This window comes from Vulpes lagopus, chromosome 24 (assembly GCF_018345385.1).
Source record: "Vulpes lagopus strain Blue_001 chromosome 24, ASM1834538v1, whole genome shotgun sequence".
NCBI classification, from domain to species: Eukaryota; Metazoa; Chordata; class Mammalia; order Carnivora; family Canidae; genus Vulpes; species Vulpes lagopus.
In genome coordinates this window covers 32,845,117-32,872,614 of record NC_054847.1, presented here as the reverse complement: position 1 = coordinate 32,872,614, position 27,498 = coordinate 32,845,117, and the positions used below count along the sequence as shown (strand labels likewise).

At 38.0% G+C, this 27,498-nt stretch overlaps 1 protein-coding gene across 1 annotated transcript in view; it reads left to right on the top strand.

Moving 5' to 3' along the window:
* Positions 1–27,498, top strand: part of NEB (nebulin) — a 210,814-nt gene that overhangs the window by 64,658 nt on the left and 118,658 nt on the right. Inside the window, 17 exon segments of the mRNA XM_041739331.1 lie at positions 381–692; positions 836–1,042; positions 1,733–1,837; positions 2,861–2,968; positions 6,034–6,345; positions 6,520–6,723; positions 9,889–9,993; positions 11,374–11,481; positions 11,840–12,151; positions 12,617–12,820; positions 13,317–13,421; positions 13,508–13,615; positions 14,852–15,163; positions 15,456–15,659; positions 16,093–16,197; positions 19,228–19,335; positions 26,953–27,264. Coding sequence (XP_041595265.1) covers positions 381–692; positions 836–1,042; positions 1,733–1,837; positions 2,861–2,968; positions 6,034–6,345; positions 6,520–6,723; positions 9,889–9,993; positions 11,374–11,481; positions 11,840–12,151; positions 12,617–12,820; positions 13,317–13,421; positions 13,508–13,615; positions 14,852–15,163; positions 15,456–15,659; positions 16,093–16,197; positions 19,228–19,335; positions 26,953–27,264 — 3,231 coding nt within the window.

Here is a 27,498-nt window from a genome sequence, read left to right as displayed (position 1 = left end):
ACTGCTTAGAACATTCTGCTTTTTTCTCTTATTTGTTGTATTGTTGTCACCTACTAAAAATCTCTAACACAACAGAGTTTTTATGGAAGTCAATGTGGGGTATCATCATAAGTTCTGGGTTCTAATCCTCAGTGACCATAGCCTCATCACTCACCTCTCTGGGTCTCAGCTTACTCATCTGCAAAATGGGGGCAGTAATAACTTTGCTATCTGCCTCACAACATATAGTTGTGAGTATCAAGTTACACAAACAAGTGTGAAAAACATGTTTTGTAAACTGTAGAATTCTACACAAGTATTGATTTTATGAAATACAGAATATTGATACTGGAATGTTTCTAGTCAAGGAAATTGCTCTAATAAACTAATTTTTTTCACAGTATAAATACAAATACAATTATGAAAAGGAGAGGGGGAAGATGGTTGGTTTCCGCAGCCTTGAGGATGATCCCAAATTAGTCCATTCCATGCAAGTGGCTAAGATGCAGTCTGATCGGGAGTACAAGAAAAACTATGAGAAGACAAAGACCAGCTACCACACCCCTGCTGATATGCTCAGTGTCACGGCTGCCAAGGATGCCCAAGCCAACATCACCAACACCAACTACAAGCATTTGATTCACAAGTACATCCTCCTTCCAGATGCCATGAGTATTGAGCTGAGCAGGAATATGAATCACATACAGAGTGATGTAAGTCTCTCTTCTTCCTGGGTGGTGGTTGGATTCCAAGCATGGGAATGGAGATTAGTCTTCTATGCTATTCTTATGTGTCTGAACTGGTGAAGGTAAAGTAATTGTTAAGATAAAATAGAATTTTTCTCTTCTTTTTATAGAATGAATACAAGCAGGACTACAATGAGTGGTACAAAGGGCTTGGCTGGAGTCCAGCTGGTTCCCTGGAAGTGGAGAAGGCCAAGAAAGCAACTGAATATGCCAGTGATCAGAAATACCGGCAGCATCCTAGCAACTTCCAGTTTAAGAAGCTGAATGACTCCATGGACATGGTTCTTGCCAAACAGAATGCACAGACCATGAACAAGGTAGATAGCCATCTCTCTTATATAGCTGTACGCTGTCCTTCCACACGGCTCCCAGCAAGGCAGAGCTAGCAGCCTCTGGTTTGTGTTTGGGAAATTTGATTTGGGCCCACCACTTCCGGGCAGTGACAGTCCCAGAGCGTGTCTCTACATCATTTTCTTCTGTCTACTTCTTTTTATTTCCCCTGAACAATCTTTCTTTCCTTTTTTTTTCCCTTTCTTTTCTTTCTTCCTTCTTCCTTTCCTTATAAAGATTTTATTTATTTATTCATGAGAGAGGCAGAGACACAGGGAGAGGGAGAAGCAGGCTCCCTGCAGGAGCCCAATGCAGGACTCGATCCCAGGACCCTGGGATCACGACCTGAGTCAAAGGCAGACGCTCAACCACTGAGCCACCCAGGTGTCCCTTCCTCTGACCTTCTAATTGTTAGGAATCCTTTGTGTTTTTAAATTATTATTATATTAAGTACTTTTAATTAATTCTAAAAGATAGAAAATAACCAAAATACTATTTTTTTTTTATATCTCAGTTTGTTTTTAGTGTCTTTTCTGAGTCATATGCCACTTTATTACTAAACTTAATCTAATTCAAATTTAGTGCATTCAAATGCTCGGTTACATTTTTTTTCTTTCATGTTTGTTCTAAAAAGCTATTCAAATTTCAAATGTCTTTTTTTTCTCCTAACTTCCTAGCACTTGTATACCATTGACTGGAACAAAGATAAAACCAAGATTCACGTGATGCCAGACACACCAGATATTTTACAAGCCAAGCAGAATCAAGCTCTGTATAGTCAGGTAAAGCTATATAAAAATTTGGCTTGAAGCTAATTGACCTTCTTAAATGATGTAAGGATAAATAACTTATGTACATGCTGAAGCAATAGAAATCAGTGACTCACACTGGCTAGCTGGAGATGCTGCAGAATATGGTGGTTAAAAGCAAGGGCTTTAGCTGTGACTCTTCTGCTCCATGGAGGCAGGCACCGTGCGTGCCTGTTTGGTTTATCTCAGTGCTGCTTGTACTTGGCACAGAGTAGGAAATCAACAGATAATTGTTGAAAGAAAAAATTGCACCAGACAGACCTGATATGGGTTTTGGCTTTGCCATTTGTAAGTTACATCGTTTCAGGTCTAAGCCTTAGTTTCCTCATCCCTAAAATTAGGACCATAGTAGTGCTTATGAGGTTGAATTATTATGAGGACCAAATGAGAAATTTCCATGTAAGGCTCTTAACACAGGACCTGGCACATAGGAAGTTCTGGGTGATTTCCAACTGTTTTTATTACTATTCAGTTTTAACACACATGCATCCATTCAGTGAATTTCATTCATAAAGTTTAATTCATCTGTTGTACCTCATAAAAGGCATTTCAGTATCTGTTATCACTTAGATAATCAAAATTTTGTTACCTGACTTTTTTTTTTGTTACCAATTATTTTAACACCTGTGAGTAAAATAATGAGCGTGCACTATACTTGATGGCAGGGGGAAAGTATCTGATATACTTGATATGCCCAAATTGTGTCTGATCAGAAAAGCTACTCTAAAATTGCACTGTGTATCTCACAGCTAAGACTATTCTCAGAGCCAGAAAATTGAAGCAAGATCCTATAATGCTAAGTCACTGCTCCATAAAACAGCTTGATTTGTTTTTATACATATCTTTAAAGATAAGGTAGATGATAGAATCTGACGTCTACTCTCTGGATAAATATTTGTTCATTTTGTAATCTGTTGGGGTTTTATTTTATTTTATTTTTTTTGGGGGGGTTTAATATATACTGAATATATACTAAATTATAAATTTAATTTCCAGAAACTCTATAAACTTGGATGGGAAGAAGCTTTGAAGAAAGGCTATGATCTTCCACTTGATGCAATTTCTGTGCAGGCAGCCAAAGCTTCTAGAGACATTGTTAGTGATGTAAGTACTTGTTTGGCTTATTTTGATATATTTTTTACCTGAATCAGGTATCTTAATGCTGGTAATTATTTTTACAGGTACGCCTTGCCTTTCAAAATGTAATGCCATTCCCTTCATCTTCTCCTACCTATGCTCGTCGTTTACCGAAAATTTACTTTTCTTTCTTACCGATCCAGTATCGAAATAAGGGCTCCCTGAATAGAAGTTGAGGCAGAGGACCTATAAGACCCATTACACTAAGATGCTATGTTTCTAGACCAGACAAAGAAACCAGAGATTTCAGTTTTCCCTTGCTTGCCTGAAAATAATTTCCTGTTTTCTACTTGTCTATTTTAGACAAATTCAAAGTGCCAGATAATAAATCAACCTCAACACCTGATGTTGATAAATTTTTATATGCACATATTTAAAAATTAGCTGCCAGTTCTTTTTTTTTTTTTTTTTTTTTTTTTTGCCAGTTCTTTATATTTAACCCATTCTTGCATCTACATAATTATAATAAATTAACTTGGGGCATAAAAATATTCAGGAATTTTGGTTTAAGATCCAGAAAGCTTAACTTGCTGTTTTGTTATCTGGTCCCAAAGTTCATAAAACAGGGATATTTGTTCTCCAGTGGAACTTCTAGTTATGATTGGAAAGGATGGTCAATTTGGTGAATAATTTTTATAAATATTTGATAGTCTGCATTTAGATAAACATGTCATTTTGTTAATTCTAAGAATCAACCTCAAAAAATTCAGAGGACTTTGGCATTTCAGAGGGAAACACTGTCTCTTAAATTCTTTAAAATGAGATGCGGACTTGGGATGGAGAAAAAGAGTGTCTAAAGACAGAATCTGGTAATGAATTCTAAGAATATAAGGGAAGATTTCCTTTAAATCAATTAATTTGTGGCACTCTAGAAATGTTGGAAAATTAGATGATTTATTACTGGCTTTCAGAGTATTATTTATTAAATAATAAGTTTGTTCCTTATTAAAATGAATCAACATGCTGAAGAATTACAGCGATAATGATGCTTGAATGTTCCTGGGGGAGCATTTAATGTTATGTAGTCTCCATAAGGTGAAGATTATTTAGAAATTGAAGAAATAGCAACAGTGACCTCCTAACTATACATTCGATGGTACCTAATTTCTTTTTGTGTGAAACCATTAGTTAGAAACTTCTGAAATCTTCCCTTAAAATTAACTTTACATGAACTTTCCCACCATTGTGGAGATTATATCTCTTCTCAGTTTCAAATGTTTTTTTTTTTGAGATTTATTTATTTTAGAGAGAGAGGGCAAGTGGGGGGAAGGAGCAGAGAGAGAAGGAGAGAGAGAATCTCAAGCAGACTCCCTGCTGAGCGTGGGTCTTGATCTCACAACCATAAGATCATGACGTGAGCTGAAATCAAGACCTGGATGCTTAACTGACTGAATCACCCAGGTGCCCCTCAAGTGGTTTTTATATTCTATAAAATTAAGGAAATTTGAGATATTTTTATGATTACTTAATTTAATAAATTAGAATAATAGAATTTAGTTAGACAACAACATAAAGTCTATTTAATATGGTCTCCCACTCAGCGTCCTGCCTTCTCTCCATCTCCAACAGGTAATCATCTGTCTGTGAACACTGACACATATAAGAATTTTTGTGCCTATCAGAGCAGGTCATTTCCTTGTTGGATCATCTCTCATTGTCATTGTATGGTTCCCTATTTTGAACTTGAATATGTTGTTGATCAACTCTAGGTCTGTGTTCTGGAACATCACAAAGTAGCTTATTTCCTCTTCCACCTGATATCTCTACACATTACAATTTTTTAACTTACTCTCCTTTGGTTTTAGTTCTATAAGCCCTTTAATATTTTGAATATTCACTATTTTAAAAAAATCCTTCACTCTACTTGTGATTTTTTTCAGTGCAGCTCTCAAAATAGTACCCCAAAACTTAGCGTTTTCCTGTCACAAAAGGTCAGGTCAGAGTAAATGAGCTTCTGACTTTTGTCTGTGCCCCTAAAGAATCTATAACACTACTTTTATAAGCAACTTTGTCAGATTGCCCATATTGAGCTTCTTTCTAGTCAACCTAAACTCCTGAGTATTTTTTAAATTTTTTTAAAGATTGATTGATTGATTGATTGATTTATGATAGACATAGAGAGAGGCAGAGATACAGGAGGAGGGAGAAGCAGGCTCCATGCTGGGAGCCTGATGCGGGACTCGATCCCGGGACTCCAGGATCGCGCCCTGGGCCAAAGGCAGGCACCAAACTGCTGAGCCACCCAGGGATCCCCACTCCTGAGTATTTTTAATATATGTAACTGTGAAGCTGGGTGGTCAAGAGAGATTAGAACATAAATCCATAAAGAATAATGTACACTGGGCATCTGGCAGCACGTAAATGCTATTATTACTATCATTATTAATTGTTACTATTATGACTGTCCTCCAGTACTAATACAGTGTTTTCCTAATTGAATCTAAATACAGGATTTTACTTTTCTTAAATTTATATAGTTCATTTTGACTCATCTTGGCAATATGTTCAGATCTTGTGGAATTCTCTTTCTACTCTAACATATTTAGCTATTAATAGCTATGTGTACATGCAGAAATGGATCCTGAACAGGTCAAGTTTATAGGACATAACTGTATGGCAAACCACAAAACTCCTACTCCATTAATAAATTTATACAATGAGGCTTGCTCGAGTGTTGAATCTTATTTTTTTGTCATTCAGCCCATACTTTCTGATCACTTCCATAAGGCTATCACAAGAGCTGTACCAAATGTTACCCTAAGGTCAGCATACCCAATGTGTAGTACATTGTGGCATATATTTTTATCTCTAATTAGAATTTTTTCTCATAACCTCTCAATAATCAACTACATTACATTTTTTTCGAAGCCTCTATGTAAGTTCTTACATTTCCTGCTAATATGGACATCCCTTTTCTCATCTTGGTTTTGGGAAACAAACATGCAAACAATGCAAGTTGAGCTTTTAATTGTTGTTGAGCTTCACTTGATCTCTGTTTATGTTAATAAGAGAACTGATTCCTTCAACTGCAGTTTAAATACAAACAAGGCTACCGCAAACAACTTGGCCACCATATTGGATTCCGGAATCTGCAAGATGACCCAAAGCTTGTGCTGTCCATGAATGTAGCCAAAATGCAGAGTGAAAGAGAATACAAGAAGGACTTTGAGAAGTGGAAGACTAAGTTCAGCAGCCCAGTGGACATGTTAGGAGTGGTGCTGGCCAAGAAATGTCAGGCCTTAGTCAGTGATGTGGACTATAAGAATTACCTGCATCAATGGACATGCCTGCCTGACCAGAATGATGTTATTCAAGCTAAAAAAGTTTATCAACTGCAGAGTGAGGTCAGTTTCTATTTCATTGAATAGCTTATATATTACCATTTGAGTAACCATTTAGTCACAAAGAGGAATTATTATTGAATATCTAAAAGGCATCTGTTTGTGCTATGTAGAATCACGTGAGGCAAGGGTTGAAATGGGGATGGGGTTTTGATGGAGTACTTTGTATTTTCACAGAATTTGTATAAGTCTGACCTTGAATGGCTGAGAGGCATAGGATGGAGTCCCCTGGGTTCTTTGGAAGCAGAAAAGAACAAGCGGGCCTCAGAAATCATCAGTGAGAAGAAATACCGTCAGCCTCCAGACAGATACAAATTCACCAGCATTCCAGATGCCATGGACATAGTTCTGGCAAAGACAAATGCCAAAAATAGGAGTGATGTGAGTAACTCTTTATAAATAAATAGAAAAATTATAGTGCCTAATACCCGGTTGGTGCTCCATAGCATTTGCTTAATTAATTAGTAGAATAGTGTAGCATTGTATCATACAGCATAGCACAAGACAGTATAACGTGTAATATTGGTTGCTTCATTTGAATTATCAACTCAACTACCCTATCCTGGATCATGTAAAATGGGTTAATATCAATTTCTGTCACCTAAAGCTTTCTTATTTACTTATTTTCTACCTATTTATCCACCCACTCATCCATCCTGTAAATGAGAAATTTTTAAACATTTTTTTTTTCTTTTGAAACTTGAATGCATTAAAGACCCAAATTTTGTGTTGGGATAAAGTGTATGAGAGGGCAATATTTTGAGTATTTTTCACAGGCAAAGTGGAAATGTGATATAATGAATTTAGCTTAGCCAAATCAAGACAAGTAATAATACTATACATACACATATGTGTTTGCGCACATGTGTGTGTGTGTGTGTGTGTGTGTGTGTGTGTATCCCAATCTTCAACTTACTTTTCTCTCCACTGATAGCAGTGTCTGGCATGTAACTCTAAATATTTATTGAATGGAATAAACGAAAGATAGCAGTGTAGAGTAATTCTATGCAAAGAGAAAGATTACTCATTATTCAGTGAGAACCATAACCCTGAAAACTATAGAAAGTTGATTATGTGCACTGAGATTCTGGAACTGATAAGAAAGTTTTAATTGATATAATAATTGTTTGGGTCTTAGAAAGATCTGAATACTTATGCTATATATTTTACACATGTCATATATATTAGTTTTATTATAAAGCTCATAACCAGCTTAGAGTAAGCATTTGATAAATTGTAGCGCCTCTCTTCCCAATCAACCCCACACAGACTTCTCACAATTTTTATATCCAAAATTTATAATAAATGCTGACCCATCAGCATTTTATTATAAATATTCAAGTTTTCATTTCTTTTGTTTGTTTTTACCATGGTAATTTGAATCCAACAGGCTGGCTAATAAAGCAGCAGATTTATGCAAAATATCTCCCCCTTTGGAATCCAAGTTTATTTTCTATGAAACAGAGCTATTTACAGAGCTCTGAACTAGTAATGTAGGCAAGAGAAAAACCCTCAATCACGAAATTTATCAATGTTAAAAATGCCTCCTGACAAACCTTTTCAGTAGTATGTCCTGGTTATGGGAATGCTGAGATACAGATCCCCTTAGGCCTCGGAAGAGGGCCACTTGGATCCTTGAGCCTGCTGTTTTTCCTTTAAATAATAAACCAATACATCGATCTCAGTGTAAACAAATATTAGTATTTTCTGTTTTTCAGGGATGGAGGGGCACAGGGTTGTGGTAAAAATGACACATGCCATGGAAGTAATGGTCCAACTTAGTGGTTCTCAACCAGGGACAATTTTGTCCCACAGGGGACATTTGACATCACTTAGAGACCTTTGCAGTTGTCACAACTTGAGGGTGGCATGCTACTGGCATCTAGTGGATAGAAGTCAGGGGTGCTGCTAAACTTTCCAGAAACATACAGGACAGTGCCCCTACAACCAAGAATCCTCCAGTATATAACACCAGTAGTGCTGAGGTTGAGAATCTCTGATCTTCATAAGAAAGGTTAGTACAGAACCAGGATGAATGTATGTGGAAATCACAAGCCTTGCTTTGTTTTAGTCCTGAAGGTCTTAGCTTCTCTGGGTTATGTGAACTGTAGTTAGCATGTTCAGGAGGGAGAAAAGCACCAACCCCTGTACACCTTGCTGCATGCCTCAAGGAGGAATTGACAAGTCCAAGGAACCAATGAGACTTCTAAAGTTTTTTATATTTAAATAATTTCAGGCATACAGAAGTTGCCAAAATAGTACAAATAATTTATACATCTGTATACACACAACAAATATATAAATATAATTATGTATGTGTATATCTTCATCCCAGTTCCCCAATTGTTAGCATTAGTCACATTTGCTTTTTTCCTTCTCTATTTTTTGTTTCATATATATGTAAGTTGCTGCAGGTTTGCCTCTCCTGAAATATTTCAGTGTACATCTCCTGAAGACAAGAACATTCTCTTATGAAACCACAGTGCAATGATCAAAATCAGGAAATTAATGTTGAAACACTGCTGTAGAATTTATTCAGTTCTACACTAATACCCTTTATACAAAATAAAAAATATTTTCTGGTCCAGAATCCAATCCAAGATCACACACTGCATTTGGTTTTCATATCTGTAGTCTCCTTTAATGTGGGCTGGCTCTTCACTATTCCTTTGTCTTCCAAGTCCTTGACATTTGGGAAGAGCACAGGCTAGGTATTTTGTAGAATCTCCCTCAGTTTGGGTCTATTGTTTCCTTATGATTAGGGTCAGGTTTTGTACTTGTAGCAGGACATCATGTGTTGTATCCTCCTCCATATGTCATATCAAGTGGTATATGATTTCAGTTCATTATTGATCATTTTAAGTTTTTATTACTTGGTTAAAATGGTATTGCGAGGTTCCTCCATTGTCAAATTACTGTTTTATCTTATGTAATTGATAATATTCTCTGACAATTGTTTTTCATCAGACTTTCACCCCCTCGTTTTAGTAAACCAATGAGATTTTTGTTTGGGTTGTCTTCTGTTGAAGAAAGACAGGATGGCTCTGGGACATATAAGAGATTTTGATAAATTCCATACAAAATTCTCTTAGGATTTGTAATCCACCCAAGGTATTATAAAATATATCTATAAATGCATAGGGAATGCGACTCCCTGATTTCTAGATACACCTCAAATATGTCATTTTTTGAGAAGGGAAGGGCCATCTCCTGGTTAAACACTAAGGGGAACTTTTAAATTCAGATGGAGAACTTCTCTATTTGATGATCATGACAAGATTCTGATTACCGGGATTGACTCCTAATGGGCAGGGTTTTTGTAACCTTAAAAATGTAATCCATATGTTCTATTTTGAAAGGCAGTTATATCCCAGACAAGTAAAAAAATATACCTACTTTCTGCTTATATTAACTGCTTATGTTAAGAAGAATTCATCAGTTAAGATGAATTCATCACTTCAGATGAATTCATTAATCCTGTTTGAAGTTAATGATGTCATTCACTAATCTAGCAAAACACTGAAAAGCTCTTATTTCTCATTTTAGAGACTTTATAGAGAAGCTTGGGACAAGGACAAGACTCAAATCCACATCATGCCTGATACACCTGACATTATTCTGGCTAAAGCAAATTTAATTAATACAAGTGATGTAAGTATCCAAATTCAGCATGTATTTCAGAAAGCTTTTAATTGCATCTAAGGCAGTGAATTTATTTGGAAGTAAATTTTGCAGGTCTGAATGATTTTAATTAATAAACTACATGTGACTTAGATTCCTTATTTAGTCATTTTTAGCTTGAGTATCAAAATAATTGGCATTCCCTGCCTCAGGTAGAGTTGGGAGTCTGCTGTTGTTCCTTGTAGTCCTTTATCCACACACACCATCATAACATCATGGTTTATATTGCTCTCCCCTATGTGGATGGGAGCTTCTCAGGATCAGACAGTTTGTCTTGGGCCTGCAGTGCTTAGCTAGTAGAGTGCCCAGCACGCATGGAATTCAATAAAATTTCAAATGAATGAGTATAAAAAAACCCATGCAGATTTTTTTGTTTTTAGATTGTTTTTTAAAAAAGATTTTATTTATTTATCCATGAAAGAGAGAGGCAGAGACACAGGCAGAGGGAGAAGCAGGCTCCCCATGGGGAGCCTGATGCCGGACTTGATCCCCGGACCCGGGATCTCGCCCTGAGCCGAAGGCAGATGCTCAACTGCTGTACCACCCGGACGTCCCCTATTTTTATTTTTATTGTCATCATAGCATAATCACCTGAAATCTGTAGATATTAAATATTTTTAAGGTAAATTTCAAACTCTAATAGAAAGACTTCAGTGTTACATAATGTATTAGAATAATGCCACAAATGACTAAAATATAAACACATTCCAAGATCAATGGGCATTTTAAACAGTCTCGTTTCTGGATAAAGTACATTAAATTGCATTTTCAATTATTTCATTATGTAACAAATCTGAAGAAACAAATTATTTCACTTAAGCTTTTAAATTCAACAATTAAAATTTCCTCCAAAAAATCTTAGATTTAAAAAATTGAAGGATTTATGTTTCTTACCTACTGATGTGGATCCTATTATGGACAGCCCTATGTTATGAAATAGACAATTTTACATGTTAGCTATGTGGAAGAAAGAGCCCATTAGGCATAATTTTTCCCCATAAAAGGCATTGCTCTTTTCTAACAAAAACTTCTAATGAAACACTCAAAGTTAATTGGAAAACAGCACCTAAATGATATTTTATCATTTCTCTATCAATTTACTTCTGCCTCATTCTCATAAGTATTTGGGAAGAGCTGAAATTTAATTTTGTTGATTTGGGTAATCGAAGAGCTTTAAAGTTTGAAATAGGATCATTAGCAATCAATGGGCATAATTTCCAATTACATCTGACTATTCTAGAGCAGATACTATTTTCAGGGACTCTTAAAATATTTAGCACATTGCTTTCATTATGCTGCAGTTGTTTATGGAAAACAGTTTTTCACAAAGTGATCTTCATCTCTTAACAGAAAATCTATCGAATGGGTTATGAAGAATTGAAGAAAAAAGGTTACGATCTTCCCCTTGATGCCATACCAATCAAAGCAGCAAAAGCATCCCGAGAAATTGCTAGTGAAGTAAGACTTTATCCGCTATTTATATTGATTTGATTGCAATTTGTCACTTTAAAGCAGTTTCAATTTAACCTTAAATTGAATAAAATTTTCCGAGGCATAACAAATCAAAACAGAGTGAAATGACCCCAAAGATGTAATGTGGAATGAGGATAAACTCAAGGTATTTGTAGCTGTAGCTAGAATTCATATGAAATGTATTATGTATGAAATTTGTACCAGGAGTTAGTTTTAAATCTTTCCTATCAAAAAAATTAAATTTGTGGCTCTCTAGGCTTTGAGAAATATGGGGTGTTAATGTGCTTTGCAATTGCAACATGAGTTAATCTTGAAAGGAACAAGACATATTTTTTTCCTTCAGTACAAGTACAAGGAAGGCTTTCGGAAGCAGCTTGGCCACCACATTGGAGCCCGAAACATCGAGGATGACCCCAAGATGATGTGGTCCATGCATGTGGCCAAGATCCAGAGTGACAGGGAGTACAAGAAGGACTTCGAGAAGTGGAAGACCAAGTTCAGCAGCCCCGTGGACATGCTGGACTTGGTCCTGGCCAAGAAGTGCCAGACCTTAGTCAGTGACATAGACTATAAGAACTACCTGCACCAGTGGACGTGCCTGCCTGACCAAAATGATGTCACCCATGCTCGACATGCCTACGACCTCCAGAGCGATGTGAGTCTAAGATTTTCCTTTGGCCAACTAAACACCATGTCTGCTTTCCTAAGAAGCAAATTTTCCCTAAAGTAACCAGAGTTGAGTTTACACTACTGAATTCTATGTCCCTAAATTAATGCCCATGCCCTATCCAGTCCCCCAAATATCTGGAGGCACCATTATCCCACAGAGAAAGAGCAACGTCCCGATTGCTTTGATGAAAGCTTCTAATATGCTGATCTAGAAGAGTTGGGCCATTCTCTTTGTGCTGCTATTTAAAATGTTTTCTAAAATAAAAGGTTTTCCAACATATGCTTCTAATTTAAATATTCATCAATTCACAACACATACCAAAATTTGTAAATTTCCCAAGAATTCAAGCATTAAAATACACAGTATAGTAAAATATATAATACATAATTTTATTTCTTTAGGGGGATATCATTATGCTTATGTTAAATGGTTTGTCAACTATAATTTCAGAATTTGTACAAGTCTGACCTTCAGTGGCTAAGAGGCATTGGCTGGTTACCTAGTGGCTCCCTTGAGGATGAGAAGAACAAGAGAGCTACCCAGATTTTGAGTGATCACGTTTACCGTCAGCACCCAGATAAATTCAAGTTTTCTAGCCTTATGGACTCCATCCCAATGGTTTTGGCAAAAAACAATGCTATTACCATGAACCATGTAAGTCTTGTCTGTACTTGAAGGGGGTACTTATGTATGTGTATGTGTATATGTGTGTAAACATGGACAGCTATTTCTATAAAGAAAAATCTATATAATTCTTTTGCTTGGTATTAAAGTGGTTTTTTTTAAAGATTTATTTATTTATTCAGAGAGAGAGAGAGAGAGAGGGGCAGAGACACAGACAGAGGGAGAAGCAGGCTTCATGCAGGAAGCCTGACGTGGGACTCGATCCCAGGTCTCCAGGATCATGCCCTAGGCTGTAGGCGGTGCTAAACCACTGCGCCACCAGGGCTGCCCTTAAAGTGATTTTTTAAGTAAGGGCTGTGCTCTTACTGATATGAGACCTCTAGACCTGAAGGTGTCACAAATACAGAGCAGACTATATTCTCATTAAAAACCAGATTATTAAAAAAAAAGAACCAGATTATTTTTATGTGTCTATTCATTACTCATTACTAGTCTGTATTATTAATCACTTCTTTGTTTGTTTTAGCGCCTTTATACAGAAGCTTGGGATAAAGATAAAACCACTGTCCACATTATGCCAGATACCCCTGAAGTTTTACTAGCTAAACAAAACAAAATAAATTACAGTGAGGTAAGCAGTATATTCGTGGTGCATGATATATTTTACTTACACTGCACTTTATAAATGAAACTTAGGATAATTTATGTCTTTTTCAGAAACTATATAAACTTGGCCTAGAAGAAGCCAAGAAGAAAGGCTATGATATGCGGCTGGATGCCATTCCCATCAGGGCAGCCAAGGCCTCCAGAGACATTGCAAGTGAAGTAAGTGCACCTAAAAAGTTCTTTGGCTCGAAGATTTCTTTCTGTCTCCTGGTTATATAGCACGGCAAGAAAGCCATGAGGTTAAAGTTCTTGCTCACAGTCTTTTTTCTAAGTAAATAGTTTAAAATAATGATAATAAAATTCTCAACACAAAACTATGGTTGAGTCCATAATAACATGCATTTCGAAATATTGGCCATTTCCTGCTGAATGAAAGCACTGGATACTTGACTATAGCTCAGACATCCTTTGGGCTTTTCCACATGATACATTCTTACATACAATTGAACCCATTGTAGGATTCCTTCAAAACTAACCCGTGCCTTATGAGCCAGGGAACCTACAAGGGCTGAATGAATAGGACATGTTATTCATAGTCCAAGCATCCACATGTACTATATGTTTGTTTCTGCATCTGGTGATTGGTTGCCAATATTTATCTTTTTTAAGTGATGGCTTTGCTTACATTTCTAGGAACTTTTATCCTTCTATTTTATTAGTCCATGAAGTCAAAAATATATTTTTATTTTCAAAATACAAGAAGTAACCATCATAATTTAAAAATAAATGGTCAACAATCACAGAAACGTTAAAAGTATTAACATATACCAATATAACGTGTAAGACCTGCCATTAAAATTCATATTTGTAGAAAATATTTAAGGACACAGAAGAATGCTTATATAATACTTAGAAAAAGCAGGTCCTATTTTATTTATTTTATTTTATTTATTTTATTTTATTTATTTTATTTTATTTATTATTTATTTATTTTATTTTATTTATTTTATTTTATTTATTTTATTTTATTTATTATTTATTTATTTTATTTTATTTATTTTATTTATTTATTTTATTTATTTTATTTTATTTATTTATTTATTTATTTTATTTATTTTATTTTATTTATTTTTTATTTATTTTATTTTATTTATTTTATTTATTTATTTTATTTTATTTATTTTATTTTATTATTTTTTTTTGCAGGTCCTATTTTAATTTTATTTTGTCACACACACTATAAAAAGCAGTTATATGGTGGTTATCACTGAATAATAGAATAATGTCTTTAGTTTTTGTATACATATGTATTCTTTATTTTTTAAGTGGTTTACAGAGTACACATATTTATATACAGGGGAAAATTAGTGTATTTTTAATGAATAAAAAGTTGGGACCTTGTAGTTTTTTACTAAAAGCTAAAAGAGTTGATTATCAGTATCTTTCTTCTTCTAGTACAAGTACAAAGAAGGCTATCGTCAGCAGCTTGGCCATCACATTGGTGCCCGAGCGATACATGATGACCCCAAGATGATGTGGTCCATGCATGTGGCCAAGGTCCAGAGTGACAGAGAGTACAAGAAGGACTTCGAGAAGTGGAAGACCAAGTTCAGCAGCCCCGTGGACATGCTGGACTTGGTCCTGGCCAAGAAGTGCCAGACCTTAGTCAGTGACATAGACTACAAGAACTACCTGCACCAATGGACGTGCCTGCCTGACCAGAACGATGTCATCCACGCTCGGCAGGCCTACGACCTCCAGAGTGATGTGAGTATGTGAGGATCATGATGGCATGCAAAGGTAGGAAATCAGTGAACTAATTCCTCTTGGAGAAGGTAGCAATAGTTGGCACCAAGCTTATCAGCCCCTGCAAGGTAGGAATGGCATTTCTTCTTTCCTTGGGAGTATTAATTAACTTTCCAGGCCAGAAAGGAATATTGTCTCATATACTGCCTGTCCATCAAACTGTGTTTTTAAGAGTGTTTTTTGTTTCATATCTTTTAAATGAAACGTTTTCCTAATGCAGAGATAAATATTTATTGACTATTTGTCTCAACAGAATATATACAAGTCAGATCTGCAGTGGTTGAGAGGCATCGGCTGGGTTCCTATAGGCTCTTTGGATGTGGAAAAATGCAAAAGGGCAACTGAAATTTTGAGTGATAAAATCTATCGCCAGCCTCCAGACAAATTCAAATTTACCAGTGTGACTGATTCTTTGGAACAAGTGTTAGCCAAGAATAATGCCATCACCATGAACAAGGTGAGGCTTCAAAATTCAGAGAACCATGGTAGGACAGCCAAATCAAAAAGAAGTATAATCAAAGAAAGAAAGAAAGCGTTGAGCAACAAAAGACATCTATCTATCTACCCATATCTATCTATGTGTCGCTTATATTTAATATTTATTTCAGTAATTATTTCATAGTTTTGCTACAATGGTATATTTTAATAGAAAATCATCTTTGCATATAAAAGATACTCTCAATTTCCTTTTGTTAACATACACTTCAGATTATCATAAGGTACTAAATATGTTTTATGAACTAATTACTTGAAGATGTGTCTACCATACATAATGTGGATAAAATGTATAACCTTTTGTTATTTGTTTATAAAATTTTGGTGGCCCTGAAATTCTTATTAATTATAAAACTGAATTTTTTTCTGATGATATGTTATATATTCTTTGATAGCGTTTATACACAGAAGCCTGGGACAAAGACAAGACCCAGGTCCACATCATGCCAGACACACCAGAAATTATGTTGGCAAGAATGAACAAAATCAACTACAGTGAGGTAGGAGCAGATGCTAATTCTATGAAGTTTGCATGCCATTTCTTATTTCAGCTAATCTGTCCAAGGTGATGTAAGACTACATAACAACTTCATAGAGAATCTTTTTTCTTGCTCCATGTGACTAGTAACTCGTGCATTTCTCAATCCTCATCCTAAACATCAAACTTTAATTCAAATTATCACTTATGAAGTGAAAGATATGTGAACTCTAATGATTTAAGTGGTAATCATAAGATGGATCAGACCTTTTTCTTTTAGCAATTTTTTAAGTTAGGAAATTAGCAATAGAATAATCTTCTATTCGTGTCTTCTCCTTATGCTGTATTGCTGTGCTAGATATATTTTCCATATGTGATTTTTTTCAAATTGTGGTTTAAAGTCATGATTTAAGATTTTTTAATGTAGAAAATTAAGTCAAGGACTAAAATTACAGTATTATCAGTAAGAAAAAGAGAGAGAGAGAGGACCCCTCCAGGGTATGCATTAGCAAGCCCATTCCTTCTCACTTTCTGTGAGCATCAGGCTGTGTACCCCCATGTCAGAACCATGAATGGTTAGGTGGAAAGGTCAGCCTCTCTTCTAGTGCAAGCGTCCCCACCCAACAGGTTGTCATCCTACCTTTGTGTTCTCATTCACAAGGAGTTTAAATCAGCCCATTTCTGGAAAATTCCATGAGAAGATGCTTCTGATATAGAGTTCTCTCTGCAGACTTACATAGTCCTCTGAGGCAGTACAAAACCAGTCTCTGCCAATTTTGGAGATAAGGGTAGCTACTGTGGTGCCTCCCCTGCCTTCTCGTCCCAGCATCTCTTTCTGATCCAGACAATCCCCAGTTCCTGGCCATTTGTCACATGACCTCCCTGCTAGAATATGACCCTCCAAACCAAACAAGATCCTGCAAGTGTGAAATACAGTTGACATCTTTCCTCTTCTAGACATACGACCTCCCATTTCAGCACTCAGTGCCTCAGAGCACACGGGCAGCTCTGTCGCTGCTGGGAGACATGGAACTTAGGATCACTTCAAACCCTAAGACATTTTACATGGGCTTAAGCTAGGTTTCCTCTCTCCTGCGTTTATACATTTGGCAGCTTAAATTCAGTTTAAAATCCTGATGATGAAGAAAAAAAAAATTGTTTAAAATAAGCTCAGGGATCCCTGGGTGGCTCAGCGGTTGAGCGTCTGCCTTTGGCTCAGGGCATGATCCTGGGATCGGGTCCTGCATCAGGGCCTGCTTCTCCCTCTGCGTGTGTGTGTGTGTGTGTGTGTGTGTGTGTGTGTGTGTGTCTGTGTCTCTCATGAATAAAAAAATCTTTAAAAAATATATTAAAATCAGTTCAAAGAGTAACCTTTATCTCTACAATTTCTTCTTCCTAGATAGATTAAGCCTATTTAACTGTGTGGAGATTTTTGTGAACCTGATTTTTCTGTCAGCTGGTATATTAGTTATTTCTCCCAGCTTTGTGCTACCAGCAAAGAAAATATCGTTTCTTTGAAAGTATAAGTCAACAGCATATCACTCTTATATAACTAGAGAATTTAGCTAGATGAGCCACCATCTTAAGCTTGGCGAGTGCAAACTATAATTTTAGCACTCCTATAACTCTTAATTGTCCTTAAACACAAAAATCAAGTCCCACTTGCCAAGCTAAAAGGAGTGAATTTTTTAGCTAAACCTATAATATAGATCCTGTATATTTATAGGAAAGCATGGACTGTGTATGCAGGAATTTCAGGAGGCAAAGAGCCTATCTGACCACTTAGCAGTTTTGGAATTCTGGACTCTATTTGCTGCAAAAGCTCAAATACTGTAATTGGTTCAAAGAGACCCAGGGATAATGCCCCGAACTGAGGTTCTAACCTGCCTGGTCTGCGTTCTCTCTCAGCTTAGTTCAGTGCTTTTGTATATTTTTTTTTCTTCATTTGGGATAGGAAGGTAAAATGCAAGTTTGATTATGTCACTCTTCCTCAAAGATTATTATTGGTTTCCTGTTTCCTGTGAAATTAAACAAAATTGTTCAGCAACAAGACGGTCCATCTCCAGATGCTTTTCAGTTCTTTCCTGCCACTTGTCCTTGGCACTACTCCCCTCTTCCTTTGACACACCTGCACCTTCACTCCCTTGTGGTTTGATTCATGCAACTCCCTCAGGCCTTGACTGCCATTGCAGTCTACTGAAACCATACTAATCACTCATGGTCCAGGGCAAAAATTAGTCCCTCTACACAAACTCTCCTGATTCTTAATTCATAATTACTGCTTCACGGAGCTCTTGGTTAATAATATGATTAAACCACCTCTCGTGGTTTGACTTTTTGGTAGCTTAGTCTGTAGGTCACCAGTCTTTTTGTCAATTCCCGTAGGAACCTTGACAATGGAAGACATCTCAAACTCATCTTTGATTTCCAAGTACCCAGCACAGTCACAGCACACAGTCAGTGCAGAATAAACGTGGATTGAATTAGCTTCCATGATCAACACTTAATCAAGTCTTTCCCTCTTATCCACATTTTGCCACTGTAGACCCTTGTGTTTCAACTTCATATTTTAGTTCTCTTCAAAACTTATTCATAGTTATAACTAAAAATCTTGAAACAGCGGATAATACCTATGTTTATTTTTTTCTTTTTTCTTTTTTTAGATTTTTATTTATTCATGAGAGAGACAGAGAGGTGCAGAGATATAGGCAGAGAAGCAGGCTTCATGCAGGGAGCCTGATGTGGGACTCGATCCTGGGACTCCAGGATCACACCCTGAACCAAAGGCAGATGCTCAACCGCTGAGCCATCCAGCTGTCCCAATACCTATGTTTAGTTAGTTCAACCTAATTGTTAACACAAAGCTGCAATGTTCTCTATATGCATCATTTTTAAGTCTTCAGCAAACAGTGCAAAGGCTTAGAACTCTGAGTGAGATTATTATAGGCACCCTACCTGTGTTGAACTTAATGAATTATCTTAGTCCCCTGTGGGTTTTTGGATATGAATGTCAAAATCTATGTATATTTACATATTTTCTGCCCAAACTTAGAGTCTGTATAAACTCGCCAATGAAGAAGCAAAGAAGAGAGGCTATGACCTGCGAGTTGATGCCATCCCAATCGTGGCTGCCAAGGCCTCCAGGGACATCGCCAGTGATGTGAGTTCCGGTGTCACCCCAAATATATAATCAGGCTGATGTGATGTTTTCACTGAACTAAATCTTCAAAAAGAACTTTCCTCACCCTTTGGAAATATGTCCTAATGTATTTATGTGGGATTTTTCGAAAATCGAGAAAAATGTTTTTAGATGTTCATACAAGGGGTTTATAACCTTTAGGACACAGTATCTTCAATGAAAACTGACCCACCAAAAACAGAGAAAGATCCATTCACATGGAAATATTTAGAGCACATCTGTAGGGTTGGAGATAGAGTAATCATCAAAATGCTTCTAGAAAGTAGAATGTACAATATTCACAAAATTAATGACACTTGCTATTATAATTCATCTAAGATTATGAAAAGAAGGCAGTGGATCAGTATCAGAGGAGGCTACTAGCCCAATATTGTACCCTTAATAACAGCTCCTGGGTCTCTAGCACAGAAGATTCTTGAGGAACAGACAACTGCTCTAAAAATCAAGGGCCTAATATTTGGGAATATGGTAACACTGCCCGTTATAGTGTGTTAGTGACTCAGTTTATATATGTTGGACCTTCCCTACAAATGGCTTTATGTCAACAATTATAAATAAGAATCATAACTAAAAAGTATTGAGAATTCTGTGCTAAGAGCTTGACATGTGTTATACTTCATAATTATCCTAGGATGTAAGTCTTTGTCATTATCCCTGTTTTATGGATAGCTTAAGCAACTTATCTAAAATCAAACTCTTTGCATCTGGTAGAATTGAAACTCCAGACAACCTTATTCCTTCCTACTGTACCATATTACCTCCCGATGACCCATCTGTACTTTTCATACTTATCTTTGAGACTAGAGGCACGTATTTTGAATAACTGGCTCAGATCCCAGGACAAGATCATTGGACATAGAATAGTAAAAACATTCTTGATTTATGCAGGTGTAGAACCCATGAGTTTTTTGGAGCATGCTCTACCCAATCGGACTGCTATGTCAGTTTTTTTTTAATAAATTAATTTTTTATTGGTGTTCAATTTCCCAACATACAGAATAACACCCAGTGCTCATCCCGTCAGGTGTCCCACTCAGTGCCCATCACCCACTCACCCCCACCCCCCCTCCTCCCCTTCCACCACCCCTAGTTTGTTTCCCAGAGTCAGGAGTCTTTATGTTCTGTCTCCCTTTCTGATATTTCCCACACATTTCTTCTCCCTTCCCTTATATTCCCTTTCACTATTATTTATATTCCCCAAATGAATGAGAACATACACTGTCCTCTTATGATTGACTCACTTCACTCAGCATAATACCCTTCAGTTCCATCCACGATGAAGCAAATGGTGGGTATTTGTCGTTTCTAATGGCTGAGTAATATTCCATTGTATACATAAACCACATCTTCTTTATCCATTCATCTTTCGATGGACACCGAGGCTCCTTCCACAGTTTGGCTATTGTGGACATTGCTGCTAGAAACATCGGAGTGCAGGTGTCCCAGCGTTTTATTGCATCTGAATCTTTGGGGTAAATCCCCAACAGTGCAATTGCTGGGTCATAGGGCAGGTCTATTTTTAACTCTTTGAAGAACATCCACACAGTTTTCCAGAGTGGCTGCACCAGTTCACATTCCCGCCAACAGTGTAAGAGGGTTCCCTTTTCTCCGCATCCTCTCCAACATTTGTGGTTTCCTGCCTTGTTAATTTTCCCCATTCTCACTGGTGTGAGGTGGGATCTCATTGTGGTTTTGATTTGTATTTCCCTGATGGCAAGTGATTCAGAGCATTTTCTCATGTGCATGTTGGCCATGTCCATGTCTTCCTCTGTGAGATTTCTGTTCATGTCTTTTGCCCATTTCATGATTGCATTGTTTGTTTCTTTGGTGTTGAGTCTAATAAGTTCTTTATAGATTTTGGAAACTAGCCCTTTATCTGATATGTCATTTGCAAATATCTTCTTCCATCCTGTACGTTGTCTTTGAGTTTTGTTGACTGTATCCTTTGCTGTGCAAAAGCTTCTTATCTTGATGAAGTCCCAATAGTTCATTTTTGTTTTTGTTTCTTTTGCCTTCGTGGATGTATCTTGCAAGAAGTTACTGTGGCCGAGTTCAAAAAGGGTGTTGCCTGTGTTCTCCTCTAGGATTTTGATGGAATCTTGTCTCACATTTAGATCTTTCATCCATTTTGAGTTTATATTTGTGTATGGTGAAATAGAGTGGTCTAGTTTCATTCTTCTGCATGTGGATGTCCAATTTTCCCAGCACCATTTATTGAAGAGACTGTCTTTATTCCAGTGGATAGTGTTTCCTCCTTTATCGAATATTAGTTGACCGTAAAGTTCAGGGTCCACTTCTGGGTTCTCTATTCTGTTCCATTGATCTATGTGTCTGTTTTTGTGCCAGTACCACACTATCTTGATGACCACAGCTTTGTAGTCCAACCTGAAATCTGGCATTGTGATGCCTCCAGCTATGGTTTTCTTTTTTAAAATTCCCCTGGCTATTCGGGGTCTTTTCTGATTCCACACAAATCTTAAAATAATTTGTTCTAACTCTCTGAAGAAAGCCCAAGGTATTTTGATAGGGATTGCATTAAATGTGTAAATTGCCCTGGGTAACATTGACATTTTCACAATATTAATTCTGCCAATCCATGAGCATGGAATATTTTTCCATCTCTTTGTGTCTTCCTCAATTTCTTTCAGAAGTGTTCTATAGTTTTTAGGGTATAGATCTTTTACCTCTTTGGTTAGGTTTATTCCTAGGTATCTTATGCTTTTGGGTGCAATTGTAAATGGGATTGACTCCTTAATTTCTCTTTCTTCAGTCTCATTGTTAGTGTATAGAAATGCCATTGATTTCTGGGCATTGATTTTGTATCCTGCCACGCTACCAAGTTGCTGTATGAGTTCTAGCAATCTTGGGGTGGAGGCTTTTGGGTTTTCTATGTAGAGTATCATGTCATCGGCGAAGAGGGAGAGTTTGACTTCTTCTTTGCGAATTTGAATGCCTTTAATGTCTTTTTGTTGTCTGATTGCTGAGGCTAGGACTTCCAATACTATGTTGAATAGCAGTGGTGAGAGTGGACATCCCTGTCTTGTTCCTGATCTTAGGGGAAAGGCTCCCAGTGCTTCCCCCATTGAGAATGATATTTGCTTTGGGCTTTTTATAGATGGCTTTTAAGATGTCGAGGAAAGTTCCCTCCATCCCTACACTCTGAAGAGTTTTGATCAGGAATGGATGCTGTATTTTGTCAAATGCTTTCTCTGCATCTATTGAGAGGATCATATGGTTCTTGGTTTTTCTCTTGCTGATATGATGAATCACATTGATTGTTTTACGAGTGTTGAACCAGGCTTGTGTCCCGTGTTCATGGTGAATAATTTTCTTAATGTGCTGTTGAATCCTATTGGCTAGTGTCTTGTTGAGAATTTTTGCATCCATGTTCATCAGGGATATTGGTCTGTAATTCTCCTTTTTGGTGGGGTCTTTGGTTTTGGAATTAAGGTGATGCTGGCCTCATAGAACAAATTTGGAAGTACTCCATCTCTTTCTATCTTTCCAAACAGCTTTAGTAGAATAGGTATGATTTCTCCTTTAAATGTTTGATAGAATTCCCCTGGGAAGCCATCTAGCCCTGGACTCTTGTGTCTTGGGAGGTTTTTCATGACTGCTTCAATTTCCTCCCTGGTTATTGGCCTGTTCAGGTTTTCTAGTTCTTCCTGTTCCAGTTTTGGTAGTTTGTGGCTTTCCAGGAATGTGTCCATGTCTTCTAGATTGCCTAATTTATTGGCGTATAGCTGTTCATAATATGTTTTTAAAATCGTTTGTATTTCCTTGGTGTTGGTAGTGATCTCTCCTTTCTCATTCATGATTTTATTAATTTGAGTCTTCTCTCTCTTCTTTTTAATAAGGTTGGCTAATGGTTTATGTATCTTATTAATTCTTTCAAAGAACCAACTCCTGGTTCTGTTGATCTGTTCCACAGTTCTTCTGGTCTCAATTTCATTGAGTTCTGCTCGAATTTTAATTAACTCTCTTCTTCTGCTGGGCGTAGGGTCCATCTGCTGTTTTTTCTCTAGCTCCTTTATGTGTAAGGTGAGCTTTTGTGTTTGAGTTCTTTCCAGTTTTTGAATGGATGCTTGTATTGCGATGTATTTCCCCCTTAGGACTGCTTTTGCTGCATCCCAAAGATTTTGAACGGTTGTATCTTCATTCTCATTAGTTTCCATGAATCTTTTTAATTCTTCCTTAATTTCCTGGTTGACCCTTTCATCTTTTAGCAGGATGGTCCTTAACCTCCACGTGTTTGAGGTCCTTCCAAACTTCTTGTTGTGATTTAGTTCTAATTTCAAGGCATTATGGTCTGAGAATATGCAGGGGACGATTCCAAACTTTTGGTATCGGTTCAGACCCAATTTGTGACCCAGTATGTGGTCTATTCTGGAGAGAGTTCCATGTGCACTTGAGAAGAATGTGTATTCAGTTGAGTTTGGATGTAAAGTTCTGTAGATATCTGTGAAATCCATCTGGTCCAGTGTATCATTTAAAGCTCTCGTTTCTTTGGAGATGTTGTGCTTAGAAGACCTATCGAGCATAGAAAGAGCTAGATTGAAGTCACCAAGTATATAAGTGTATTATTATCTAAGTATTTCTTCACTTTGGTTATTAATTGGTTTAAATATTTGGCAGCTCCCACATTCGGGGCATATATATTGAGGATTGTTAAGTCCTCTTGTTGGATAGATCCTTTAAGTATGAGATAGTGTCCCTCTTCATCTCTCACTACAGTCTTCGGGGTAAATTTTAGTTTATCTGATATAAGGATGGCTACCCCTGCTTTCTTTTGAGGACCATTTGAATGGTAAATGGTTCTCTAACCTTTTATTTTCAGGCGTAGGTGTCCTTCTGTCTAAAATGAGTCTCTTGTAGACAGCAAATACATGGGTCCTGCTTTTTTATCCAGTCTGAAACCCTGTGCCTTTTGATGGGGTCATTAAGCCCGTTCACGTTCAGAGTTACTATTGACAGATCTGAGTTTAGTGTCATCGTGATATCTATTCAGTCCTTGTTTTTGTGGATTGTTCCACTGAACTTCTTCTTAAAGGGGAATTTTAAGAGTCCCCCTCAAAATTTCTTGCAGAGCTGGTTTGGAGGTCACATATTCTTTCAGTTCCTGCCTGTCTTGGAAGCTCTTTATCTCTCCTTCCATTCTGAATGAGAGCCTTGCTGGATAAAGTATTCTTGGTTGCATGTTCTTCTCATTTAGGACCCTGAATATATCCTGCCAGCCCTTTCTGGCCTGCCAGGTCTCTGTGGAGAGGTCTGCTGTTACCCTAATATTCCTCCCCATAAAACTCAGGGATTTTTTGTCTCTTGCTGCTTTAAGGATCTTCTCTTTATCTTTAGAATTTGCAAGCTTCACTATTAAATGTCGAGGTGTTGAAGGGTTTTTATTGATTTTAGGGGGGGATCTCTCTATTTCCTGGATCTGAATGCCTGTTTCCCTTCCCAGATTAGGAAAGTTTTCAGCTAGGATTTGTTCAAATACATATTCTGGCCCTCTGGCCCTTTCGGCGCCCTCGGGAACCCCAATTAAATGTAGGTTTTTCTTCCTCAGGCTGTCGTTTATTTCCCTTAATCTGTCTTCATGGTCTTTTAATTGTCTCTTTTTTCCTCAGTTTCCCTCTTTGCCATCAACTTGTCTTCTATGTCACTCACTCGTTTTTCCACCTCGTTAACCCTCGTCGTTAGGACTTCTAGTTTGGATTACATCTCATTCGATTGATTTTTAATTTCTGCCTGATTGGATCTAAATTCTGCAGTCATGAAGTCTCTTGAGTCCTTTATGCTTTTTTCTAGAGCCACCAGTAGCTGCATAATAGTGCTTCTGAATTGGCTTTCTGACATTGAATTGTAATCCAGGTTTTGTAACTCTGTGGGAGAGAGGACTGTTTCTGATTCCTTCTTTTGAGGTGAGGTTTTCCTTCTAGTCATTTTGCTCAGTGCAGAGTGGCCAAAAACAGTTGTATTGGGAAAAGGCGAAAAAGAGAGAGAGAGAAGGAAAGAAAAGAGAAAAAGAAAAAAGAAAAAAGGAAGAAAACAAGGAAAAAAGAGGAGAAAAAGAAAGGTGAAAAAAAAGGGTGGGGGATGCAATCAGAAATCAAAAAGAAAAAAAAAATACCATGGGGGAGTATCTTCTGATTCTGTGTACTTTAAATCCCTTGAATCCCCTGGAACTGGTCCCTCTAGCTGGTCTTCTGGGGGAGGGGCCTGTTGTGCTGATTTTTAGGTGTTAGCACGTGGGGGAGCTGCTCTGCCCCCTGCCTGGTGCAGGGCTCAGTGGGGGTTGTTTACTCCGTGAGGCCCCAGGAGGAACAACCCCAGTGGCTGTGGCAGCTCTGGAAACCTGGATTCAGCCCCGGCAGTAACTCTGGTCTCCGACTGCAGGGCCTGGAGGCTCCGGGGCGGGGCCGCTGATCTGCTCAGCTTGGGGCAGGAGCGTCCTTGCTGTCCTGGGCCCTCCCGGCCTCTGCCTGTCCCGGGGGAGGCCGGATCCTGGGCTGTGTCCCGGCGCCCTGTGCTCCGGGGCCTGCGCTGTTGGATCTGCGCTCCCGCCCCGCAGCCCCCACTGTGGAGCCGCCGCCCGAGCCCCCCCGAGCTGCTCCGGGTCCCGCCGTGTGCGCTGCAGCCCTTAGGAAGCTCGGCACACTCTCTCCGGGGGCAGGTGTCTGTTAGTGTCCCAGGGAGCCCTAGGGCATCCCCGCCCTCCTGGGTCCTGCTCTAACTCCCTGTGAGCCCCTTTCCACCCGGGAAGTTTGGTGCAGCTCCTGCTCCTCCGGGATGGGGCTTTCCTGTCCTGGGGACACTCGCCCCGGCCTCAGCCCGGCTCCTCACGGGGCCCCTCCCCCTTGGAGGCCTTTTGTTTCTTTCTTTCTTTTTCCCCGTCTTCCTACCTGATAGAAGCACGAACTCATCTCACTGTAGCGTTTCAGCTGTTCTTTCTTTAAATCTCAGGCCAAATTCATAGATTTTCAGGATGATTTGAAGGTTATCTAGGTAATTTGGTGGGACAGGTGATTTGGGGACCTTACTCCACCATCTTGCCCCTCCTCGGTCCTATGTCAGTTTTAGTAGTAAAATAATACCAGTATTATGTTGGTATACTAATAGTATGCTATTAGTTCATAGTAGTATAATAACTAGTATACTAATACTAAACAAGATCCTTGACCCTAGAGTACTACATCCTTACAGGAACCATTCATTTTATGACTTATTAAACATACCATGTCACCAAGTACATCTCTTTCCTGACCTACTTTTAGTACCTAAAATTCATTTTTCCAAATTCCTTTGTTCAAACGGCCTCTCCCTATTGTGGGCAACACCTTCCTCCAGAATTATTCCTGATCACTAGGCCAAAAGTGATTTGGAATATGAACTACAACTATACAGACTCCATCTATTTTCTTAGCTCTAGAAGCTTCGAGGGTAAAGGTCAAGATACTGCCTTGAGTTAGTGTTTATTAGCAAAAGTTAACTTACAACTTTGATGTAAGAAAGGTGATTTTGCACAGATTTTGACCTCCAAGGGCTTCTAATAAAAACCTGATTTGTGTGTTTTCATCTCAGTACAAATACAAAGATGGTTACCGAAAGCAGCTTGGCCACCACATTGGAGCCCGAAACATCGAGGATGACCCCAAGATGATGTGGTCCATGCATGTGGCCAAGATCCAGAGTGACAGGGAGTACAAGAAGGACTTCGAGAAGTGGAAGACCAAGTTCAGCAGCCCTGTGGACATGCTGGGGGTGGTCCTGGCCAAGAAGTGCCAGACCTTAGTCAGTGACATAGACTACAAGAACTACCTGCACCAATGGACGTGCCTGCCTGACCAGAACGATGTCATCCACGCTCGGCAGGCCTATGACCTCCAGAGCGATGTGAGTACAGCATCTATGAAAGAGCTGTGTTCATAAATTAAACTATATAAAAGTTATCCTTTATTTGCAACCCAACTGGCCCAATTAAGTTAGGATTTATTGATCAGTGAATGAGATTTCAATCAGAATATACTTTGATTGCTTTATCATGAATATGTTTAATAGGCTTGATAAGGAAGGGAAGTTTACAGACTGGATTTGGTCCTATAAAAACAAAACTGGACTTAAGCAATG